The sequence below is a fragment of the Notamacropus eugenii genome, chromosome 5, assembly GCF_028372415.1.
Source record: "Notamacropus eugenii isolate mMacEug1 chromosome 5, mMacEug1.pri_v2, whole genome shotgun sequence".
Taxonomy (NCBI): domain Eukaryota; kingdom Metazoa; phylum Chordata; class Mammalia; order Diprotodontia; family Macropodidae; genus Notamacropus; species Notamacropus eugenii.
Window position 1 is genome coordinate 34,257,335 of NC_092876.1, and position 20,017 is coordinate 34,277,351.

General features: G+C 43.1%; 1 protein-coding gene across 3 annotated transcripts in view; it reads left to right on the top strand.

Annotated features, from left to right (window-relative positions):
* LOC140503990 (probable pleckstrin homology domain-containing family N member 1) overlaps nt 1-20,017 on the top strand; it is a 32,718-nt gene that overhangs the window by 6,522 nt on the left and 6,179 nt on the right. For 2 of the 3 annotated variants that reach the window (XM_072608445.1, XM_072608446.1), the window contains exons 2-7: nt 7,509-7,581; nt 7,760-7,819; nt 13,010-13,156; nt 14,618-14,707; nt 15,668-15,737; nt 18,472-18,608. In XM_072608445.1, coding sequence (XP_072464546.1) covers nt 7,509-7,581; nt 7,760-7,819; nt 13,010-13,156; nt 14,618-14,707; nt 15,668-15,737; nt 18,472-18,608 — 577 coding nt within the window. Of the gene's footprint in view, nt 1-6,256; nt 6,337-7,508; nt 7,582-7,759; nt 7,820-13,009; nt 13,157-14,617; nt 14,708-15,667; nt 15,738-18,471; nt 18,609-20,017 lie in introns of all 3 variants that reach the window. The other variant, XM_072608443.1, reaches the window with a different exon arrangement.

Below are 20,017 nucleotides of genomic sequence, written 5' to 3' on the forward strand. Positions count from 1 at the left end.
TAGAAGGTGATGGATTTTCCCTTTATGGGAATTTTCAAACAGAAACTGAACAGCCTTTTTGGGGTATGTTATTATTAGAATTCCTTTCAAGTATGAGTTGGATTATATGGTTACTAGAGTACTACCTATCCATCTCTCCAGTCCTATGGGCAATGAGGAACCATTGTAGATCTTTTTTTAAAAAAATTATTATTGTTGGCTACTGCTTGCCTGCTCTCTGCCTGTTGCTGCCCTGAGAGAAGAGCTCCTCAGGGTCAAGGTCATGGCTCAAGTGCCCATTGGTCTGGCCCCCTGCCTAAGCACTCAGGAGCCTTTAGATCCAGCTCAGATGGAACAGCTCCTTTACAAGGGCCAAGAAGCCAAAGAGTTCGCCTACTGTCCCTACAGTAACTTCCCAGTGGGGGCAGTTCTCCTGACTCTGGACAGGAAAACTTTTTTAGGGTGCAACATAGAAAATGCTTCTTACTCAGCAGCACCTGTGCAGAATGCACTGCCATTCAGAAGGTCATCTAGGAAGGCCACAAAGGGTTCTGGGCCATTCCTACTACCAGTAATTTGGAGAATGAATTTGTTGCACCATGTGGAACCTGTGGACAAGTGATGAGAGAGTTTGGAAAACATTGGTGTGTCTCCATGACAAAAGCAGATGGTACATTAGGATGGCCCATGGCCATGGGCCTTGCCTGGATCATTTAGACCAGATGGCCTACAGAAGAACTAGTGAAACCTGATGATGGAATTGCCCAACAGAGAGCCTTTTCAACCACCTGTGAGAAGATTCTCTCTCAGTATTGCCCAGTAGCATCATCCCCAGAGCAAGGAATCAACCCTAGTGCTGAGTAGGTCCTAAGCACTGACTGCTTCTGCATCTCCTGTTCAGTCTAAGGACCTATTTGCTACTTATACTTGAAGTGCCTTCAACTTACTTTATGGTGATAGTGGAGCTGGGTAGTTGAGAGACCTGTGTTATATTCCCAGCTCTGACTCTAACTTCCTATGTGACCTTATAGTAAGTCATTTAGTCTCTTCAGGCCTCGGTTTCCTTTACTGTCAAATCAGAATGTTGACCTAAATCAGGGGTTCTTAAACTTATGTCCTGAACCCCTTGGGCAGTCTGGTGAAGCCCATGGACCCTTTCTCAGAAGAATTTTTTTAAATGCACAAAATAAAATACATGGGATTACAAAGGAAACCAACTATATTAAATACTAATATTTAAATATATTTTTAAAAAACAACAAAAACAAGTTTACAGAGTTCAGGTTAAAAATATGAGGCACAGGTAGTCTCCAAGGTTCTTTTCAACTCAAACATACTGTGTGTTAAAGTCCATCGTCTGTGTTATGGCTCAGCTCTAACATTTTGTGTTCTCCAGTTTTTACTGTTCTCAGATTCTCCCTAGAAACTGTAGCCTTCTGAAACCAGGTGCCAATCAGGAATCTTGCTGACAGCCAAGATCTTTCTCCTTGTCTCTACCTTCTATTGTGGATGGGGTCATGAAGTAATGCAAAAGAATTATCCAGCTGCTATACTTTAGCAGGAACCAAAATGATCACTCTTTAGTAGCCAACCTTCTTGATGATTTTAGTTGAAGCTATGGGGGCCAGAGTCACTGTGTATTCATGGCTTGAGCCCAGCTTCCTCTCTTTATACTGTAACTCATATTCAAAGAGCACCAACCCACTCACACCAAAGCCAAAACCAGAAGGGGTGACTGCTTCCCAAATGTCACTCAAATAACACAACATGTCATGCAACTATTGAGAAAGGACATACAGCTCTGACATTTAAATGACAGATATCAGAGCTCTATGTCTTTTCTGGCTTGTTGTATATTACAGTTTGCATTGTCTTGCATTGGTCCCATCCAACACCAAGCTTGGGAAGAAGATGATCCTCCATGCCCTAGTAACAGTGCTACTATGCTGACCTATCACCACACCAATTTATCCTCTGGTTATCTTGACTTATCCTCTGCTGATTCTGCATTGTGGTTTTCTTATATCCACCTTCTTCCTATAGCATCTGACTAATTTCATGTACTAGCCCCAAGGACCAAGGACTACCAACTTTTCCATCTGTCATTTCTTTTCCTGAATCCTTGATACAATATACTTGAAATATTAAATTCTTAAAATTAATGAAGTTATTGTGAATATCATAGAGGGGCCTCAACAAGCCTCTGCTCACTCTGACCCATATCTAGTTTAACCACTTGGTCACCATAGTACTCCCTCTCTCTTAACAAATCCAATAGACCAAGGATGATCAACCAGTAAGACAAATCAGCAAACACTTGTATGTACCTACTATGTGCCAGGCATTGTGCTAAAGACTGGGGATAAAACAAAGGGCAAAAACAGTCCCTATCCTCAAGGAACTCACAGTCTAATGGAGAAGACAATATAGAACTTTGTCCAAATAAGATAAAATGGAATAAATTGCTGGTAGTCTCAGAGAAAGGCACCAAGATTATGGAGGACTAGAGTAGGGACCTGTGACTTCATTGCTATAGTGAACACTCAGATAAGGATATTCCCTCTACCAAGGCAGGTCAGGCCCTTCCCACTATTATAGTGTCAGAGAGTAGTTTGGGGCATTGAGGGGTTAAGGAATTTGCTCACAGCCAGTATGTGTCAGAAGCAGGTCTTAAACTCAGATCATCTTGGCTTCAAGGCCAGATCCCTATGCAGCTTTGCCCCAACAAATGTTTTTATTTTTATTATAAATTGTTATACACAAGAAACACAGTACATCATCCCAAATTGGTCTCCAGTGATCAACCTGTATCATCTTCTCCTGATGTATTATTTCACCTCTCATTTTCTTTCCTACCAGGCCACCCTTCATATACTTTATTGTTTTTTGAGAGGCAATCATGGTTAAGTGACTTGCCCAGGGTCACACAGCTAATACATTTTTTTAAAAGAATTATTTATTTGTTTCTTTGTTTTAAATTTATTTATATATTTTTAGTTTTCAACATTCGTTTCCATAAGATTTTGAGTTTCAAATTTTCTCCCCATCTCTCCCCTCTCCCACCTCAAAACACCATGCATTCTGATTACCCCTTCACCCAATCTGCCCTCTCTTCTATCACACCCCTCCCTTCCCTTATCCCCATCTTCTCTCTTTTCTTGGAGGGCAAGATAGATTTCTATACCCCATTAACTGTATTTCTTATTTCCCAGTTCCATGCAAAAACAATTCTTAACATTCCTTCCTAAAACTCTGAGTTCCAACTTCTCTCCCTTCTTTCTTCCCCACCTATCCCTATGGAGAAGGCAAGCGATTAAATATAGGCTATATATATATGTGCAGTTTTGCAAAAGACTTCCATAATAGTCATGTTGTGAAAGACTTAACTGTATTTCCCTCCATCCTATCCTGCCCCTCATTTATTCTATTCTCTCTTTTAACCTTGTCCCTCCCCAAAAGTGTTTACTTCTAATTACTCCTTCCTCCCATTTGCCCTCCCTTCTATCATCCCCCCTACCCCATTTATTCCCTTCTTCCCTACTTTCCTGTAGTGTAAGATAGATTTTTCATACCAAATTGAATCTGATGAGAGTAAGATTCCCTTTTTCCCTTTTACCTCCCCACTTTCCCCCTCCATTGGAAAAGCTTTTTCTTGCCTCTTTTATGAGATATAATTTTCCCCATTCCATTTCTCCCTTTCTCCTCCCAATAAATTCCTCTCACTCCTTAATTTAGATATCATCCCTTCCTATTTAACTCACCCTGTGCCCTCTATCTATATATGTGTGTATAATCCCTCCAACTATCCAAATACTGAGTTTTAAGAGTTACAAATATTATCTTTCCATGTACAAATGTAAACAGTTCAACTTTAGTAAGTCCCTTATGATTTCTCTTTTCTGTTTACCCTGTCATGCTTCTCTTGATTCTTGTGTTTGAAAGTCATATTTTCTTTTCAGCTCTGGTCTTTTCATCAAGAATGTTTAAAAGTTCTCTATTTCATTGAATGACCATTTTCCCCCCTGAAATATTATACTCAGTTTTGCTGGGTAGGCGATTCTTGGTTTTAGTTCTAATTCCTTTGACTTCTGGAATATCATACTCCATGCCCTTCGATCCCTTAATGTAGAAGCTGCTAGATCTTGTGATATCCTGATTGTATTTCCACAATACTTGAATTGTTTCTTTCTAGCTGCTTGCAATATTTTCTCCTTGCCCTGGGAACTCTGGATTTGGCCACAATGTTCCCAGGAGTTTCTCTTTTTGGATCTCTTTCAGGAGATGATCAGTGGATTCTTTCAATATTTATTTTGCCCCCTGCTTCTAGAATATCAGGGCAGTTTTCCTTGATAATTTCATGAAAGATGATGTCTAGGCTCTTTTTTTGATCATGACTTTCAGGTAGTCCCATAATTTTTAAATTGTCTCTCCTGGATCTATTTTCCAGGTCAGTTGTTTTTCCAAGAAGATATTTCACATTATCTTCCATTTTTTCATTCTTTTGGTTGTTTTGTGATTTCTTGGTTTCTCATAAAGTCATTAGCCTCTATCTGTTCCATTCTAATTTTGAAAGAACTCTTTTCTTCAGTGAGCTTTTGAACCTCCTTTTCTGCCAGGCCTAGAGGCCTGAGGGCTACCTGAGTCTTCCCTTACCTCTATCCCAAGGTCTTCAGTTGGCCAAACCAGATGCTCGTATGAGAGAAAGGACGTTCCAGAGTCGAACAAGGGTTGAGCTTTATTACAGGGTCTAGTTACAAGTGCAGGGGAATTCTTCCTTAGGAGGGAGCGAAGAATCTCCCAAGGAGGCAAAGATCTTACAATAAGAGATTGGAAGTAGAAGTATAAGTGGGGAGAGAGGGGGAGGGGAGAGAAGAGAGAGGAAAAGCGGAGCCTTGTGTCCTGTCTGCCCCTCCGCCCAAGAGAGCTTTCAGGCTTTCCTGATCCTACTTAAACTCTCCAGCAGCATAGTTTGCATCTGAATACCGTGCTGTTAGATAACAATAGTGTGCCCAGATCCGGGACAATCTCGAGGGCGGGGAGAGCTCTCTCCCATCACGTTTCTCACGGGAAGAGGCGGAAATACACGAGATAGCTTGGTTCACCTCGATTCCCAGTCGTTTCCTGGGGGGTCTCGTGAGAACTCTAAGATTTAGAAGTTCCCACCTTTACCCGCCCGAGACTGTCCACCTGGAATTGAGCTTCCATCCCCAGCACTTTTCCATTTGGCTAATTCTGCTTTTTAAAGCATTCTTCTCCTCATTGGCTTTTTGGACCTCTTTTGCCAATTGAGTTAGCCTATTTTTGAAGGTGTTATTTTCTTCAGCATTTTTTTGGGTCTGCTTTAGCAAGGTGTTGACTTGCTTTTCATACTTTTCTTTCATCTCTCTCATTTCCCTTCCCAATTTTTCCTCCACCTCTCTTACTTGATTTTCAAAATCCTTTTTGAGCTCTTCCATGGCCTGAGGCCACTGAATATTTATTTTAGATGTTTGGGATACAGAAGCCTTGACTTTTATGTCTTTCCCTGATGGTAAGCATTGTTCTTCCTCATCTGAAAGGATGGGAGAATATATCTGTTCACCAAGAAAGCAGCCTTTTATAGTCTTATTTTTTTCCCTTTTTGGGGCATTTTCCCAACCAGTTATTTGACTTTTTGGTCCTTTGTCAAAAGTAGGGTATACTCTGGGAATCTGTAAGATCTTAGTTCATCCAAGGTGGCTCAATCAAGTGTGTACACTGGTCTGGGAGTAGAAAGAGATTTTTGTGTCCAGAATCTTAGCCGTTTCCTCTCCACAGCCACCTGGCCTCCAGTTCTGCCAAGCCAGCATTGGGGGGCTGAGATTCAGTTAAGCTCTGGGGGCAGGGCCACCATTCAGTGTGAGATAAAGATCAGCTCCCTCAGGGCCTCTACACAGGGCTGAGGTAAGAATGAGCTGCTCAGTGCCCCAGGGGTTTTATGATCCAACAATGGATGTGGGCTGCTGTAGGGGCTGCAGGGGGAACTGCAGTCATCTGTCCAATGTGGCCTCTGCTGCTGCTGCCTAAGGCCAGAGCTATGGGAAGGCTTTTCTCCCTTCCCGGCCAGCTAAAAAAAAAAACCTGTCACTGACCTTTGGTGCCTGTGGGTTTCGGGATCTGTGAACCCGCTGTTACTGGGACTGGGATTCTGCAACTGGAGATTCCGCCCCTGAGAGCTGTTCGTGAGCGCACTTGGCCAAGGCAGGGCTGGGGTCTGCTATGGGTCTGGTGCAACAGATGTTTCCCCTGGGTTTTTCAGGTCACCCTGGGCTGGAAATCTCCTCCACTCTGTTGTTCTCCACTTCTGCTCCAAAATTTGTTGAGAGTCCCTCTCTACAGGTATTTTACGGGCTGTGTGGGGAGAGCCTGCATATGTGTGTATCTTTCTACTCTGCCATCTTGGCTCTGCCCCCTAGCTAGTACATTTCTGAAGGTGGATTTCAACTGAGGTCCTCCTGACTCCAGGGCTGATGCTCTGTCCACTGCTCTATCTAGCTGCATCCTACTCCCTTCATATACTTTAGAGAAAGGGAAGGGAGGGAGGGAGAAAAATTTGGAACTCATTATTTTTCAAAAATGAATGGTAAAAATTATCTTTACATATAATTGGAAAAATAAGATACTATTTTTAATAATAATTATTGCTTTATTTTTAAATTAATTTTTAGTTTTTAACATTCACTTTTATAAGATATTGAGTTCTAAATTTTTCCCCTCCCCAAGATGGCATGTAATCTCATATAGGCTATACATGTATAATCATATTTAACATATTTTCACATTAGTCATGTTATGAAAGAAGAATCAGAACAAAAGAGGAAAATGCATGAGAAAGAAAAGACAACAAAAAAGAGAAAATAAGAAAATAAAAGAGAAAATGTTTTGATCTGATGTGGGTCCTTTTCCTGTTTTTATGAGCCCTTTGGGATACAGACCTAGTAGTGGTATTGCTGGGTCAAACATTCTAGGTCTATAAGCATGGAGGTGACATGGTCAGTTCAGGGCAATAGGAAGATGACTCTGGCACAATGTAAAGGAAAGACCAAAAAGGGTCCAGGAACCAGCTAGGATTCTGTTACAAGAGTCTAAGCAAGAGAGCTCAAGGATCTGTACCAGGCTAGAGGCCATGGGGGATGGAATGGAGAACTCAGATGACAGAGATGCTAGGGGAGGTGAAATGCCCAAGATTTAGCAACTTCTGCAGGAGAGGGAAAAGTCACAGAATACTGCAAGTTTTGGGCTTCAAACCTTGGAGGAAGACATTTCATACAGCTGGAGGAAGGTTTGGAAGTGTGGGGAATGGCGCATTTCTTGCTTTCTGAGCAGAGAAAGAATGAGGGTGAGAGGAGTGGATCTTTCCCCTGAGAAAAGGAAGAGCTGGGGCTCTCAGACTGTACCTGAAAGAGGTCATCCAGTTCTCAGATCCACCCCTTCCTCCCTCTTTCTGCAATTACTCTGAAGGGAACCCAAAGAAATCTTAGTAATCCTGCCCATCTTCCTCCCCAATGCAGGAAATGGTCGACCTCCATAACTAGAGAGGAAAGACCCACTCATCCCCAAGATACCTCAACTGACCAGGGAAATGTGAGTATAACAGAATCCCATCCAGGGCCTTGGTGAGTAATGAGAACAACTTGGCCACCTATTTGAGGAGGAAACAGGAAAGCCCATTAGGAATGAAACTCCCAGTTTCCACTCTATTGGGGTTGCAGCTCCACCTCTCTCAGGCTGGCCTCCAGGACTCACTCTCAGTTCTTTCCAGGGACATATGAGAGATATTGGACAGCTCTTCCAAGAAGCCCTTCAATCTTTGGATCCCCAGGTAAGTGTTCAGGATGGGAAGTGGGGGTGGGGAGGAGGGAGTCAGTAACAAAACAGACCTAATGTAGGTCTAACTAAGGAATCAAGGCCAGAACCAAGCCCCACCTTAATTAGACACAATGTGTATAGAACCAGACACCAGAAAATGGAAATGTTGGTAAAAGGTAAAGGGGGAAGATTCTTCCCTTGGTAGTTCTCAAAGAACTAGGATTAGGATTGCAGTGAGGAGTGTGTCCAAGTACACACCCATACCCACAATGCAATTGGAGATTCCCAGCCTTGTCCACAGAGTACCATCCTGTCTTGGCCAGAAACTGAAAAGAGAGGCCTGGGGGCAGAAGGAGACTCCCCCGTGACTGCTCTGGTTGTCAGTGCAAGTCAGACTTTCCCTACAAAGTAATTTTTGTTTCTGGAGGTCCTGAGAAATACTCCTCTCATGAGTCCAAGTGCACATGTATGCTCACATGTGAAATCATTGCCACAAGTTTTGATGAATTAAATTCAATTTTTATTAAGCAGATACCATGCCAGGTAATACACTCTGGGAATACAAATACAAAAATGGAACAGGACCTGCCTGAAGGAAGCTTCCATTCCACCATCCCATTCTACAGGAGGGGAAGGGAGTGAGGAAATAACACATACACAGAGAATATACAGAAAATAATTCCAAGGGTGCAGGGGGATGATGAAAGCCCTCATGTAGGAGGTGACATTGGATCCATGCTTTAAAGCAAGAAAACTAGAGTTATGAGGAGAGAGAGAATTCCACACATGAAGGGGAGGTCCTATATGACAGTCCAGGGCAGGATGTGGACTGTAATATTCAGGGAAGAGCTGACACACCGAGCTGAATGGAAATAAGAGTTGGCAAATGGGGAGAAATCAGAAAATGATGGTCTTTTCTCAGTTCTCATCCTTCTTGACTTACCTGCAGTACTGACCACCCTCTCCTCCTGGTTACTCTCTTCTCTCTGGGTTATCCTGACACAATTTTCTCCTACCTATCTGACCCCTTCCACTCTTTCTCAGTCTCTTGCTGAATAACCAACATATCCTGCCCCAGGATTGTGGTTGTCCCCCAAGACTCTGTCTTGGGCCTTTCTTATCTTCTCTCTCTCTTTCTCTCTCCTTCCTTCTCTCTTCTTCCTCTTCCTCCCGTCTCCTCTCCTCTTCTCCTCTCTCTCTCCTTCTTTCTCTCCCCTTCTCCTTTCTTCTTCTTCTTTCTCTTCTCTCTCTCTCTTTCTCTCTCTCTCCCTCCCTTTCCCTTCCTTCCTCCTCCTCCTTGTCCTACACTACATGATCCTGTGGACTTTTGTCTTGGCAAAGATGGCCTTTTTTAATTTTATCTTATTGTATGCTATAGTTTTATTTATTTATTTTTAGATCATTTCCACAAAATTTCGAGTCTCAATTTTCTCCCCACCTCTCCCCTCCCCCCAACGCATAACACCTTGCATTCTGATTACCCCTTCCCTCAATGAGCCCTCCCTTCTTTGACACCCCATCCTTCCCTTATCCCCATCTTCTCTCTTTTCTTGGAGGGCAAGATAGATTTCTATACCCCATTACCTGTATTTCTTATTTCCCAGTTCCATGCAAAAACAATTCTTAACATTCCTTCCTAAAACTCTGAGTTCCAACTTCTCTCCCTTCTTTCTTCCCCACCCATCCCCACTGAGAAGGCAAGCAATTCAATACAAGCTATATATATGTCGTTTTGCAAAAGATTTCCACAATAGTCATGTTGTGTAAGACTAACTATATTTCCCTCCATCCTATCCTGCCCTCCACTTATTCTATTCTCTCATTTGACCTTATCCCTTCCCAAAAGTGTTTACTTCTGATTACTCCGTTCTCCCATTTGCCCTCCTTTCTATCATCCCCCTCACTCCACTTGTCCTCTTGTCCCCTGCTTTCCTGTAGTGTAAGATAGATTTTCATACCAAATTGAGTGAGCATGTTATTTCCTCCTTAAGCCATATGTGAAGAGAGTAAGTTTCACTTTTCCCCTCTCACCTCCTCCCTTTTCTCCTCCACTGAAAAAGATTTTTCTTATCTCTTTTATGAATGATAGTCTGCCCCATTCCATTTTTCTCTTTCTCCTCCCAGTATATTCCTCTCTCACCCCTTAATTTAATTTTTTATAGATATCATTCCTCCTGATTCAACTCAACCTGTGCGCTCTCTCTCTGTCTCTGTCTCTCTCTTTGTGTGTGTGTGTGTGCATAATCCCTCTACTTACCCAAATATTGAGGAAAGAGTCTCAAGAGTTATAAATATTTTCTTTCCATGTAGGAATGTAAACAGTTCAGATTTAGGAAGTCCTTTATCATTTCTCTTTCCTGTTTACCTTTTCGTGCTTTTCTTGATTCTTGTGTTTGAAAGTCAAATTTTCTCTTCAGTTCTGGTCTTTTCATCAAGAATGCTTGAAAGTCCTCCATATCATTGAATGACCATTTTTTCCCTTGAAGTATTATACTCAGTTTTTCTGGGTAGGTGATTCTTGGTTTTAATCCTAGTTTCTTTGACTTCTGGAATATCCTAGTCCAAGCCCTTTGATCCCTTAATGTAGAAGCTGTCAGATCCTGTGTTATCCTGATTGTATTTCCACAATATTCAAATTGTTTCTTTCTAGCTGCTTGCAGTGTTTTCTACTTGACTTGGGAACTCTGAAGTTTGGCCACAATATTCCTAGGAGTTTCTCTTTTTGGATCTCTTACAGGAGGTGATCAGTGGATTCTTTCAACATTTATTTTATCCTCTGATTCTAGACTATCAGGGCAGTTTTCCTTGATATTTTCATGAAAGATTATGTCTACGCTCTTTTTTTGATCATGGTTTTCAGCTAGTCCCATAATTTTTAAATTGTCTGTACGAGATCTGTTTTCCAGGTCAATTGTTTTCCCAATGAGATATTTCACATTATCTTCTATTTTTTCATTCCTTTGGTTTTGTTTTTTAACTTCTTGGTTTACCATGTGGTCATTAGCTTCCCTGAACTCTACTCTCATTTTTAAAGAGCTATTTTCTTCAGTGAGCTTTTGAATCTCCTTTTCCATTTAGCTAATTCTGCTTTTTAAAGCCTTCTCCTCATTGGCTTTTTGGACCTCTTTTCCCAATTGAGTTAGCATATTTTTAAAGGTGTTATTTTCCTTACCATTTTTTGGGTCTCCTTTAGCAAGCTGTTGACTCACTTTTCAAGCTCTTCAATGATCTGAGCCCACTGCATATTCATTTTGGAAGTATTGGATGCAGAAACCTTGACTTCCTCTGACAGTATGCATTGTTCTTCCTCATCCAAAAGGATGGAAGGAAATACCTGTTCACCAAGAAAGTAACCTTCTATGGTCTTATTTTTTTTTCCTTTTTTGGGGCATTTTCCCAGCCAGTTACTTGACTTCTGAATCCTTTTTCAAGAGGAGGGTCCTAGTGCTCCTCCTCCCCCCAGGACCATGCTCAGGGCTGAGATTCAGATCAGTTGTTCAATTCCTCCAGGGTCTTTAGGCAGAGTGCTTCACGAATGGACACATCCTGCTGCCATCACCCCTGCTGCTGCTGCCTAGGGTCAGTGCTGGGGGAGACCCTGGTCCTCTCTCATCCAGTTGGGAAAGCCCTCTTACTGACCTTTGAAGCTTTCTTCAGCACTTGTGGGTTGAGGGATCTGAGACCCTCCCTACTGGGAATTCTGCTCCAGAGGCCTGTTTCAGTCCTGTTCCTCCTGGTGCCATGCAGCCAGGGCTGGGCTCCCTCAGCGTTGGGTGAGATAGACCTTTTCTGTCAGCCTTCCAGGTTTTGGCTGGAAATCTCTATCATTCTGTGGCTTCTGCTGCTCTAGAATTTGTTGAGAGTAATTTTTTACAGGTATTTTATGGGCTATGGGAGAAGAGTAGCATATGTGCATCTTTCTACTCTGCCACCTTGGCTCCACCCCCAGCAAAGATGGTCTTGGCAAAGATACTAGAGTGGTTGGTCATTTCCTTCTCTAGTGTGTCCCCATTTTACAGATGAGGAACTGAGGCAAATAGAAGCTAAGTTACTTCTCCAGGTTCATACAGCTAGTAAGTGTCTGAGACCAGATTTCAACTTAGATATTCTGACCCAAAGTCCAGCACTCTATCCTCTGCACTACCTAGCTACCCCTACTAAGTGCCTAATAAATATTAATTGATTGATCATAGGAAGGTGCTGACCTGCATAAGTAGAAACAGTATCCTTCTTAAGACTATATCTAGTGGAGGAGGGGCCAAGCTGTATTAGTAGAGTGAATTTCCTCTTCTAAAGTTCCCCAATGAAATCATGCCTAGTCTCTATCCCTGAGCCTGAAAGTTTGCAAAACATCTTTTGTTCTTATTTGTCTGTCTCTGGTATGTCCTGTTTTCTTCACTCAAACACCCGCCACCAGAGCCCAAGTTCTCATCTCTCAGACCAATGAACCTCAGAGCATAGGCAAGGGTCCCTGGGAGGTTCTCCAAGGCCCTTTGTGGGGTCACAAGGTCAAAACCATTTTCCTAGTACCACTAAAACATTCTAATTTCTCATATGTAAACATTGGTAAGTATAGCCCACATAAACAAAGACTTTGGGGGAGGGGAGGTCCTCAGTAACTTTTAAGAATGTGAAAGGATCCTAAGACCAAAAAGTTTGAGAACCACTACTCTGGACAATTCCAATAGGCTTCATGTCTCCCCCCACTCTCCCACTCCCCCTACTCCATACTCCACTCAAACACAAAAGTTTGGCGGCTAGGTGGCACCATGGATAGCGCTCTGGGTCTGAAGTCACAAAGACCTAGTTCAAAACCCACCTGAGACACTGAATTTACCATGTGACACTTGTATACAAATCACTTAACCACTGGTTGCCTCAGTTTCCTCAGCTATAAAATGGAGATTATAAAATGACCTGACTCCCAGGGTTGTTGTAGGGATCAAATGAAAGGATATTTAGAAAGCATTTAGCCCAGTGCCTAGCACATAGTAGGGGATCAAATATCACCTTCCATGATTTCTGTGCACTTCTCACCAAGTGCTATTACCTCCCCCCCAATTCCACCTTGGAATCATTTTGTATTTATTTTGTGAATACTTCTATGTGTGCATAATGGAAGGTAACCTTCGTGAGAGCAGAGACTGGACACATGGTGAGGGCTTAATAAATACACACTTGTTGATTGGTTGTTTGATTCCAGGAGGAGGTGCTGTGGGGTAAGACCCGAAAGGAGCTCGAGGCATTTCTGTTCTCAGAACCAATCCAGAGGTGGAAGCAGGGCAGCCTACATTCTCTGGGGGACATCTTGTGGTCCTCCATGGTCCAGTTCCACAGCTGCCATGAGGAGGTAATAATGCCCTGGTCCCCACACCACTGTATAGACACTGTCCATGCCAACCCAGGTCAATCTCCAGACTTCTGGCCAGGGAGAACATTTTCTCAGTTAGGGTCTGTTGTTCTTTGCTGTGTTTCAGTGTGCCCATCTGTAAAATGGGCACAAAAAAGTGTATATCCCAATTCAAACTGGAGACTGTGAGGAATAGTGGGAAGAATATGAGCTTTAGAATCAGAGGACCTGAGTTCAAATCCCACTTCTGACTCTTACTACCTGTGTGACCTTGGGTAAGTTATTTCACTTTCTTGTGCCTCAGTTTCCTCATATGTAAAATGAGGATATGCAGGGTTTAGAGTCAAGAGGACCTGAGTTCAAATCTTGCCTCAGACACTAGATGAATAGCCCTGAGCAAGTTACTTCACCCTGTTTGCCTCAGTTTTCTTTTCTGTAAAATGATCTGGAGAAGGAAATGGCAAACCACTCCAGTATCTCTGCAAAGAAAACCCCAAATGAGATCATGGAAAGTCTGACACAACTAAAAAAAAATGACTGAAAAGACTGAAAAAAAATGAGGGTGTTGGATTTGAGGATCTCTGAACTCTGTCCCCACTCAGAATTTATGACCCTGTGCCTATTGGCCAAAGTGTCACCCCTAAAGGGGGCAAATTAAGGTTTGATTGAGGAAGAGCTCTTTAACAATGAGAGCTGTCTCAAAGTGGAGCAGGCTACGTTGGAGGTGGTGGGCTCCTCCTCCCTGAAGGTCTTTGTGCAGAGACTGAATGATCTAGTTGGGCATGGGATACTGGGGATTCCTTTGGTGGACAGTTTAGACCGGACAGAAAGAGGGGCGCTGAGGTCCCTGACAGCTCTCAAATTCTGTGATTCAGTGAAGTCAGCACATGCTTGAAGACAAAGTTTGCACGCCCAAACACACACACACACACATACACACACACACACACACACACACACACACACACACACAAGAGCTCCTGGAAGGATAAGAAGAGGAGCTCCCTCAGGAAAAGAAGAAAGGGCCCCAAGGTAACAGAAGAAGGCCAGAAAGGGAGGTCCTAGACCAGAGGAATAAAGAAGGACACCCTCCCACTCCCCCAGAGAAGGAGGGAGGCCAAAGAGTTGCTGTTGCTGTCCAACTCTTTGTGACCCCATTTGGGGCTTTCTTGGCAGAGATATTGGACTGGTTTGCCAGCTCATTTTACAGATGAGGAAACTGAGGCAAACAGGGTAGAGTGGAGTGACTTGTCCAGGATCACACAGCTAGTGCCAGTGCCAGACCTGGCACTCTGTCCACCATGCCACCTATCAAAAGCAACTATGGCCAGAGGATTTTCTGGGGTCACTGGGGAGAGTTTTGAGAGAAGGCTTTTGTACCACATTTGGGATTCACTTCACCAATTCTGCCAGCATGTATAGACATAGTACCCAGTGTGAATGGATCCCAACCTCTCCCAGCAGGAGGCAGCCGAGAGATACCTGGTGCTCTTTCCCTCCCACCTTCTCATTCTGACACTAGTTCCTGGGCATCAAGCTTTTGTCTATCAGGTGAGCCTTCCTCCTCCTCGCTCCTCCTGGACCCCCCCTTCCCCTCCTCACCCTATGGCCCTTATGTCTGGTTCTGGGGAGCAAAGTGGACAGATGAGTGGATTCGGTTGAGGGCTGCTGCAGATGGGGTGAGGCACTGATGACATGAGGGTGAAGGAAAAAGAAGAAACATTTATTCTGAGTGGCTGCTAAGCACCAGGCTCTGTGTTAAGTACTTTATAAATATTATCATTTGATCTTTACAACAACTTTGGGAGGTAAGTGCCCTTGTCACAATTTTCTAATTTTTGCTGGGGTTTTTTTGGTGAGTTGCTTTTTGTTTTTTGTTTTTTACAGAGGTGACCCATTTTCAGCTGAGGCAGACAGAAGTTAAATGACTTATAAGACAGTCTGCTTCTGAGGTCAGATTTGAACTCCGGGCTTTCTGACTCATGATAGAGAATATCCCCTGAACCAACCTAGCTACCTCAACAAGCATTTGTATGAGTGTAAGCTAACATAGGGCCCACAATTCTCTCACTTTACCACTTCCCCAGAGCCATAACTAAGATGGGGCAACCAGGAGTTTGTCCCAGGGTACCAAAATTTAGAAGGCAACCCTTGTTATACTTGAACTTAGTGCCCATTTGGCAATAGTAATGAAGTAAAATAGGAAGCTGATGGATGACTTCCCCTCCCAGAATTGATTGGTGTTCTGGGTTGCTTCCTTTACAAGGACTTATATCCTGAATTTTCTGCTCTTGGCCATAGGACCAGAGCCCACAGTCTTAAAGTCATGCTTCATGCTGCCTGTCCAAGGCCCCATTGCCCTATTGCCCTCATCATTAAGAATAGTGTGAGAACAGAAAGGAGAAGCCTGCAGGTATTCAGGGCCCAGAGCTCTAAGCACACCAGAGGAGTTCAAGAAGACCGGCTAGGGTCAGAAAAGGGATGGAAGTCATATCTTATTCGTGCCTGCAGGGACTTCTTCCCCTCACAGGGCTGAGGGTGAGAGAGCACCAGGGTGATCAGACTGGACTTGACATCTTTGGTAAGTCTTTTTTTCTCAGAGCCTCTCAGATCATCACAGGCATCCCCTTCTTGAGGCTAAGAAGAGATTCCATACCTAAGGATGGGCCTAGAGGACAAAGAACCAGGACCCCTGGGACTGGGGTGGGGAATCAGAGACTTCTGTGGTCTAGCATAAGGAACCTGGGGTCCATGAACTTAAAAAAAAAACAAAACTTGGATAACTATTTCAGTATCATTGCTTTCCTTTGTAATCCAAAGTATTTTGGTTTGTTCATTTAAAGACATTATTCTGAGAAGGGGTCCATAGCTGCTAAGGGTAGTGCTCCAGGCCTGTACTTACCACTCCTGGGGAACCTGAGTCTGGTGGACTTCTTGACAGCTGTATGCTAGGGCAAGCCTGTATCTGCATTAAGTCTGGTGCCAGTGGGGTGAACCCTGGGAGTAGAGAGTCACCTGGCTGTGTAATGAGGGGCAAACAGGCCCATGTCAGAAAAATGGAGCAGGTCAGAGTTCCCGTACTGATGAGCATTGGGGTCAGCCCCATGAGTGGCCACTGGACTTCTAGCCTGCATGAGATAGGGAATCTCAGTCATGAGAAAATGGGTGGAGGGGATAGTGTGTGAGTAGATTGTCAAAGGAGTCACACACACACACACACACACATAAAGGTTAAGAACTCCTGGTCTAGATGGAGAATCAGAACCATGGGACCAGAATTTCTTTTTTTTTTTTTTTTTTTTTTTTATTAATTTTTTTATTTTTTTTAATGTTTAACAATCACTGCCATACAATTGCGATTTTATCCCTCCCCACCCACCCCCCACTACCTCCCTCCCTCCCCACGACTGCATACAATTCTGTATAGATTCTACATAAACTTTCCTATTGAGTATATTTTCACTATAGTCATGCTGTGTAGTCAGACTAAGATAAATGAAAGAATCCGTATAACAAATCAGAACATGATACACAAACAGATACACATACACAAACATGATCTGCTACATTATGTGAGTGACTTCCATATTTCTCTCTCTGAGTGTGGAAGGCTTTTTGCCTTGAGGTCCACCATTGGGATTTTTTTTTTTTTCAGAAGTTCTTGTGTTATTACAAAAATCTAAGTCTACCAGAAAAAACTCTCACACACTGTGGTTGTTGCTGTGCATAAAGTTCTCCTGGTTCTGCTCCTTTCACTCAGCATCAGGTCATATAAGTCCTTCCAGGCCTCTCTGAAGTCTTCTTGTTCATCATTTCTTATGGCACAATAGTACTCCATTACATTCATATACCATAATTTATTCAGCCATTCCCCAATTGATGGACATCCCCTTGACTTCCAGTTTTTGGCAACTACATAGAGTGCTGCTATAAATATTTTTGTACATGTGGGACCCTTTCCCATTTTTATGATCTCTTGGGGATATAGTCCTAGTAGCGATATTGCTGGGTCAAAGGGTATGCACATTTTTGTAGCCCTTTGGGCATAGTTCCAAATTGCTCTCCAGAATGGTTGGATGCGCTCACAGCTCCACCAACAATGAATTAGTGTTCCAACTCTCCCACATCCTCTCCAGCATTTATCATTTTCTTGTTCTGTCATGTTTGCCAATCTTATAGGTGTGATGTGGTACCTCAGAGTTGTTTTGATTTGCATCTCTCTAACCAATAGTGATTTAGAGCATTTTTTCATATGATTATAGATAGCTTTAATTTCTTCCTCTGAAAATTGCCTGTTCATATCCTTTGACCATTTATCAATTGGGGAATGACTTGTATGATTATACATTTGGGTCAGTTCTCTATATATTCTAGAAATGAGGCCTTTATCCCCGAGCTTAGCTGTAAAAATTTTTTCCCAATTTACTACATCCCTCCGGATTTTGGTTGCATTGGGTTTGGTTGTGCAAAAACTTCTCAGTTTAATGTACTCAAAGTTATCCATTTTGCATTTCATAATGCATTCTATCTCTTCTTTAGTAAAGAATTCTTCCCTTCTCCATAGATCTGATAAATACACTATTCCTTGCTTCTCCAGTTTATTCATGGTATCAATCTTTATACCTAAATCATGTACCCATTTGGACTTTATTCTTGTGTACGGTGTCAGGTATGGGTCTATGCCTAATTTCCGCCACACTGTTATCCAGTTTTCCCAGCAATTTTTGTCAAACAATGAGTTCTTATCCCAGAAGCTGGGGTCCTTGGGTTTATCAAACAGAAGGTTGCTATATTCCTTGCCTACTGCATCTTGAGTGCCAAGTCTATTCCACTTGTCTACCTCTCTGTTTCTTAGCCAATACCAAGTGGTTTTGATAATTGCTGCTTTATAGTACAGTTTAAGGTCTGGTAGCGCTAGGCCACCTTCCCAAGCATTTCTTTTCATTAGGGACCAGAATTTCTTAAATTTTAATCTTGAAAGGGACCTTAGTCCACCTAGTCACCTCTTCATTCTGCAGATGAAGAAACTGAGGTACAATTAGGGCAAAGTCTCACAGATAGTGTCATTTGATCCTGGGTTCAAATCCAAACCCGATTCTATATTCAGCACTCTTTCCCCTAAAACCAAATTGTTCCCAGAAGGGGAACTGAGGCCCTCTGGGCCTGAGATGGTAAATCAGGGAGCTCAATGTTCACAATGCCTGATCATTGGGGTCCTCTATAACTGAGATGGGGGATTGGGGCTTTTTTGCTAGAGATGGGGATTTTGGAGGCTTTTAGGGCCCAGGACACAGTACTAGGGTGTGTTCTCACAGGTTCCATGATTGAGACCAAGACCATCTTCTGTGGGACCACTGACAAGTGCCGGCTCTGGGTGCTTGGGCTGAAGCATCGAATCCAAGAGTTGAAAGTCCAGAACTTGGAATCCTATTCTAGTCCCCTGTCTCTGCTGGTGAGTCTCCATTTGGAGAAGTGGAGAAGCCTCCATCCCAGAGGACCACTGAGGGGGCCACACTAGAAGAGGAAAGGGGAGGCCTGAGTCTCTGCTAGGTAGTTGTAAAGAGGTGCCCAGATGTGTCCCATTCCCCACCCCCTACACTCCCACCTGCCATAGTAGGAAGAAGTTAGAAGGGTGAACCTCACAGAATAATCTAATTATGTACCTCCCTCAACAGATCTCTATCCAGTCCTCTGCCTGGGCTGATTCCTCAGTGATGAGCATTCTTTTACCTCCTTATACTCACCCCAATTCCGTGATTCTGAACCCCTAGATCCCAAATTAGAAACCCTATTCCCCATTCCCACCTGGCTGCTCCCTACTCCTATACACCTTAACTCTATTCCCTCCCCACCAGCATTTTTACTTCAGATCATCCTATACCTTCTACTGTGCTCTCTGGAATGCTTACACCATAATGAAGAAATCTCTCCTTTCCCACTCCTTCCATTTTCTGACTCTCTCTGAGATACATCTCCCTCCTAATGAATCCACTTACCTTACAGTACTGGCTACACTTTTTCTCATACATACTGCTACATTGGTTCCTGTAGGAGAGTTGGGCTATGCCTTATTCCCCATTGCACTTTCAGATGTTTCTTCTTTCACCTTCACTAAACAACCTTGCCTTCATACTCTGGGACTTCAACACATACACTTCATACTCCCTCAAATATCCAAATTTCCCAGGTCTACTCACTTCTCCTGACCTGTTTCTCCACTCCACCTTAGCTATAAACATACACATGTGGTTATACCCTTCATCTTATGGTCATATATCATTGCTGTTGTAAATGGGTCACTCATAAATCTTCCATTTCCATGGTCACAGACTATGAAACCCCTTGATCTGATCACCATCTTTCATCATTCCATTTTCCATCTGCCTTATGACTGCTAACCTTGTCCATCTTCACCATGATCTCCATTATCCCCACCTCTCAGTTCTTTCCCAAGACATCCTCCCTGCAGTAGCTACATTCCTTCCCTATCTCAACAACCCCTTGGTGAACCAGCTCAACTCTACCCTCTTCTCTACACTAGAATTCTCTGTCCCCTTGTCCTATTATTGACCATATCCATCCAACCCTGGATCACTCCCACCTTTCTTCTTCTTCATTCCTACTCACCTGCTGCTAAATGAAGCTGAAAGGAGTCATGAAACCGTGCTGGAGGTGGGGGTGAAAGGAGAACTCCAAATCTGTTCTATTTCAACTCAACTGGACCCTTACTATAGCAAGGCAAATATTCACCATCCCACTCTCCTTAAGAACTGTTTCTTTCCTCAAGCCTCCCATGGCACCTCCACCCTCTTAAATGAAAACCTTGCCTTAGACTTCCCTGAAAAAACTGAGGCCATTCTC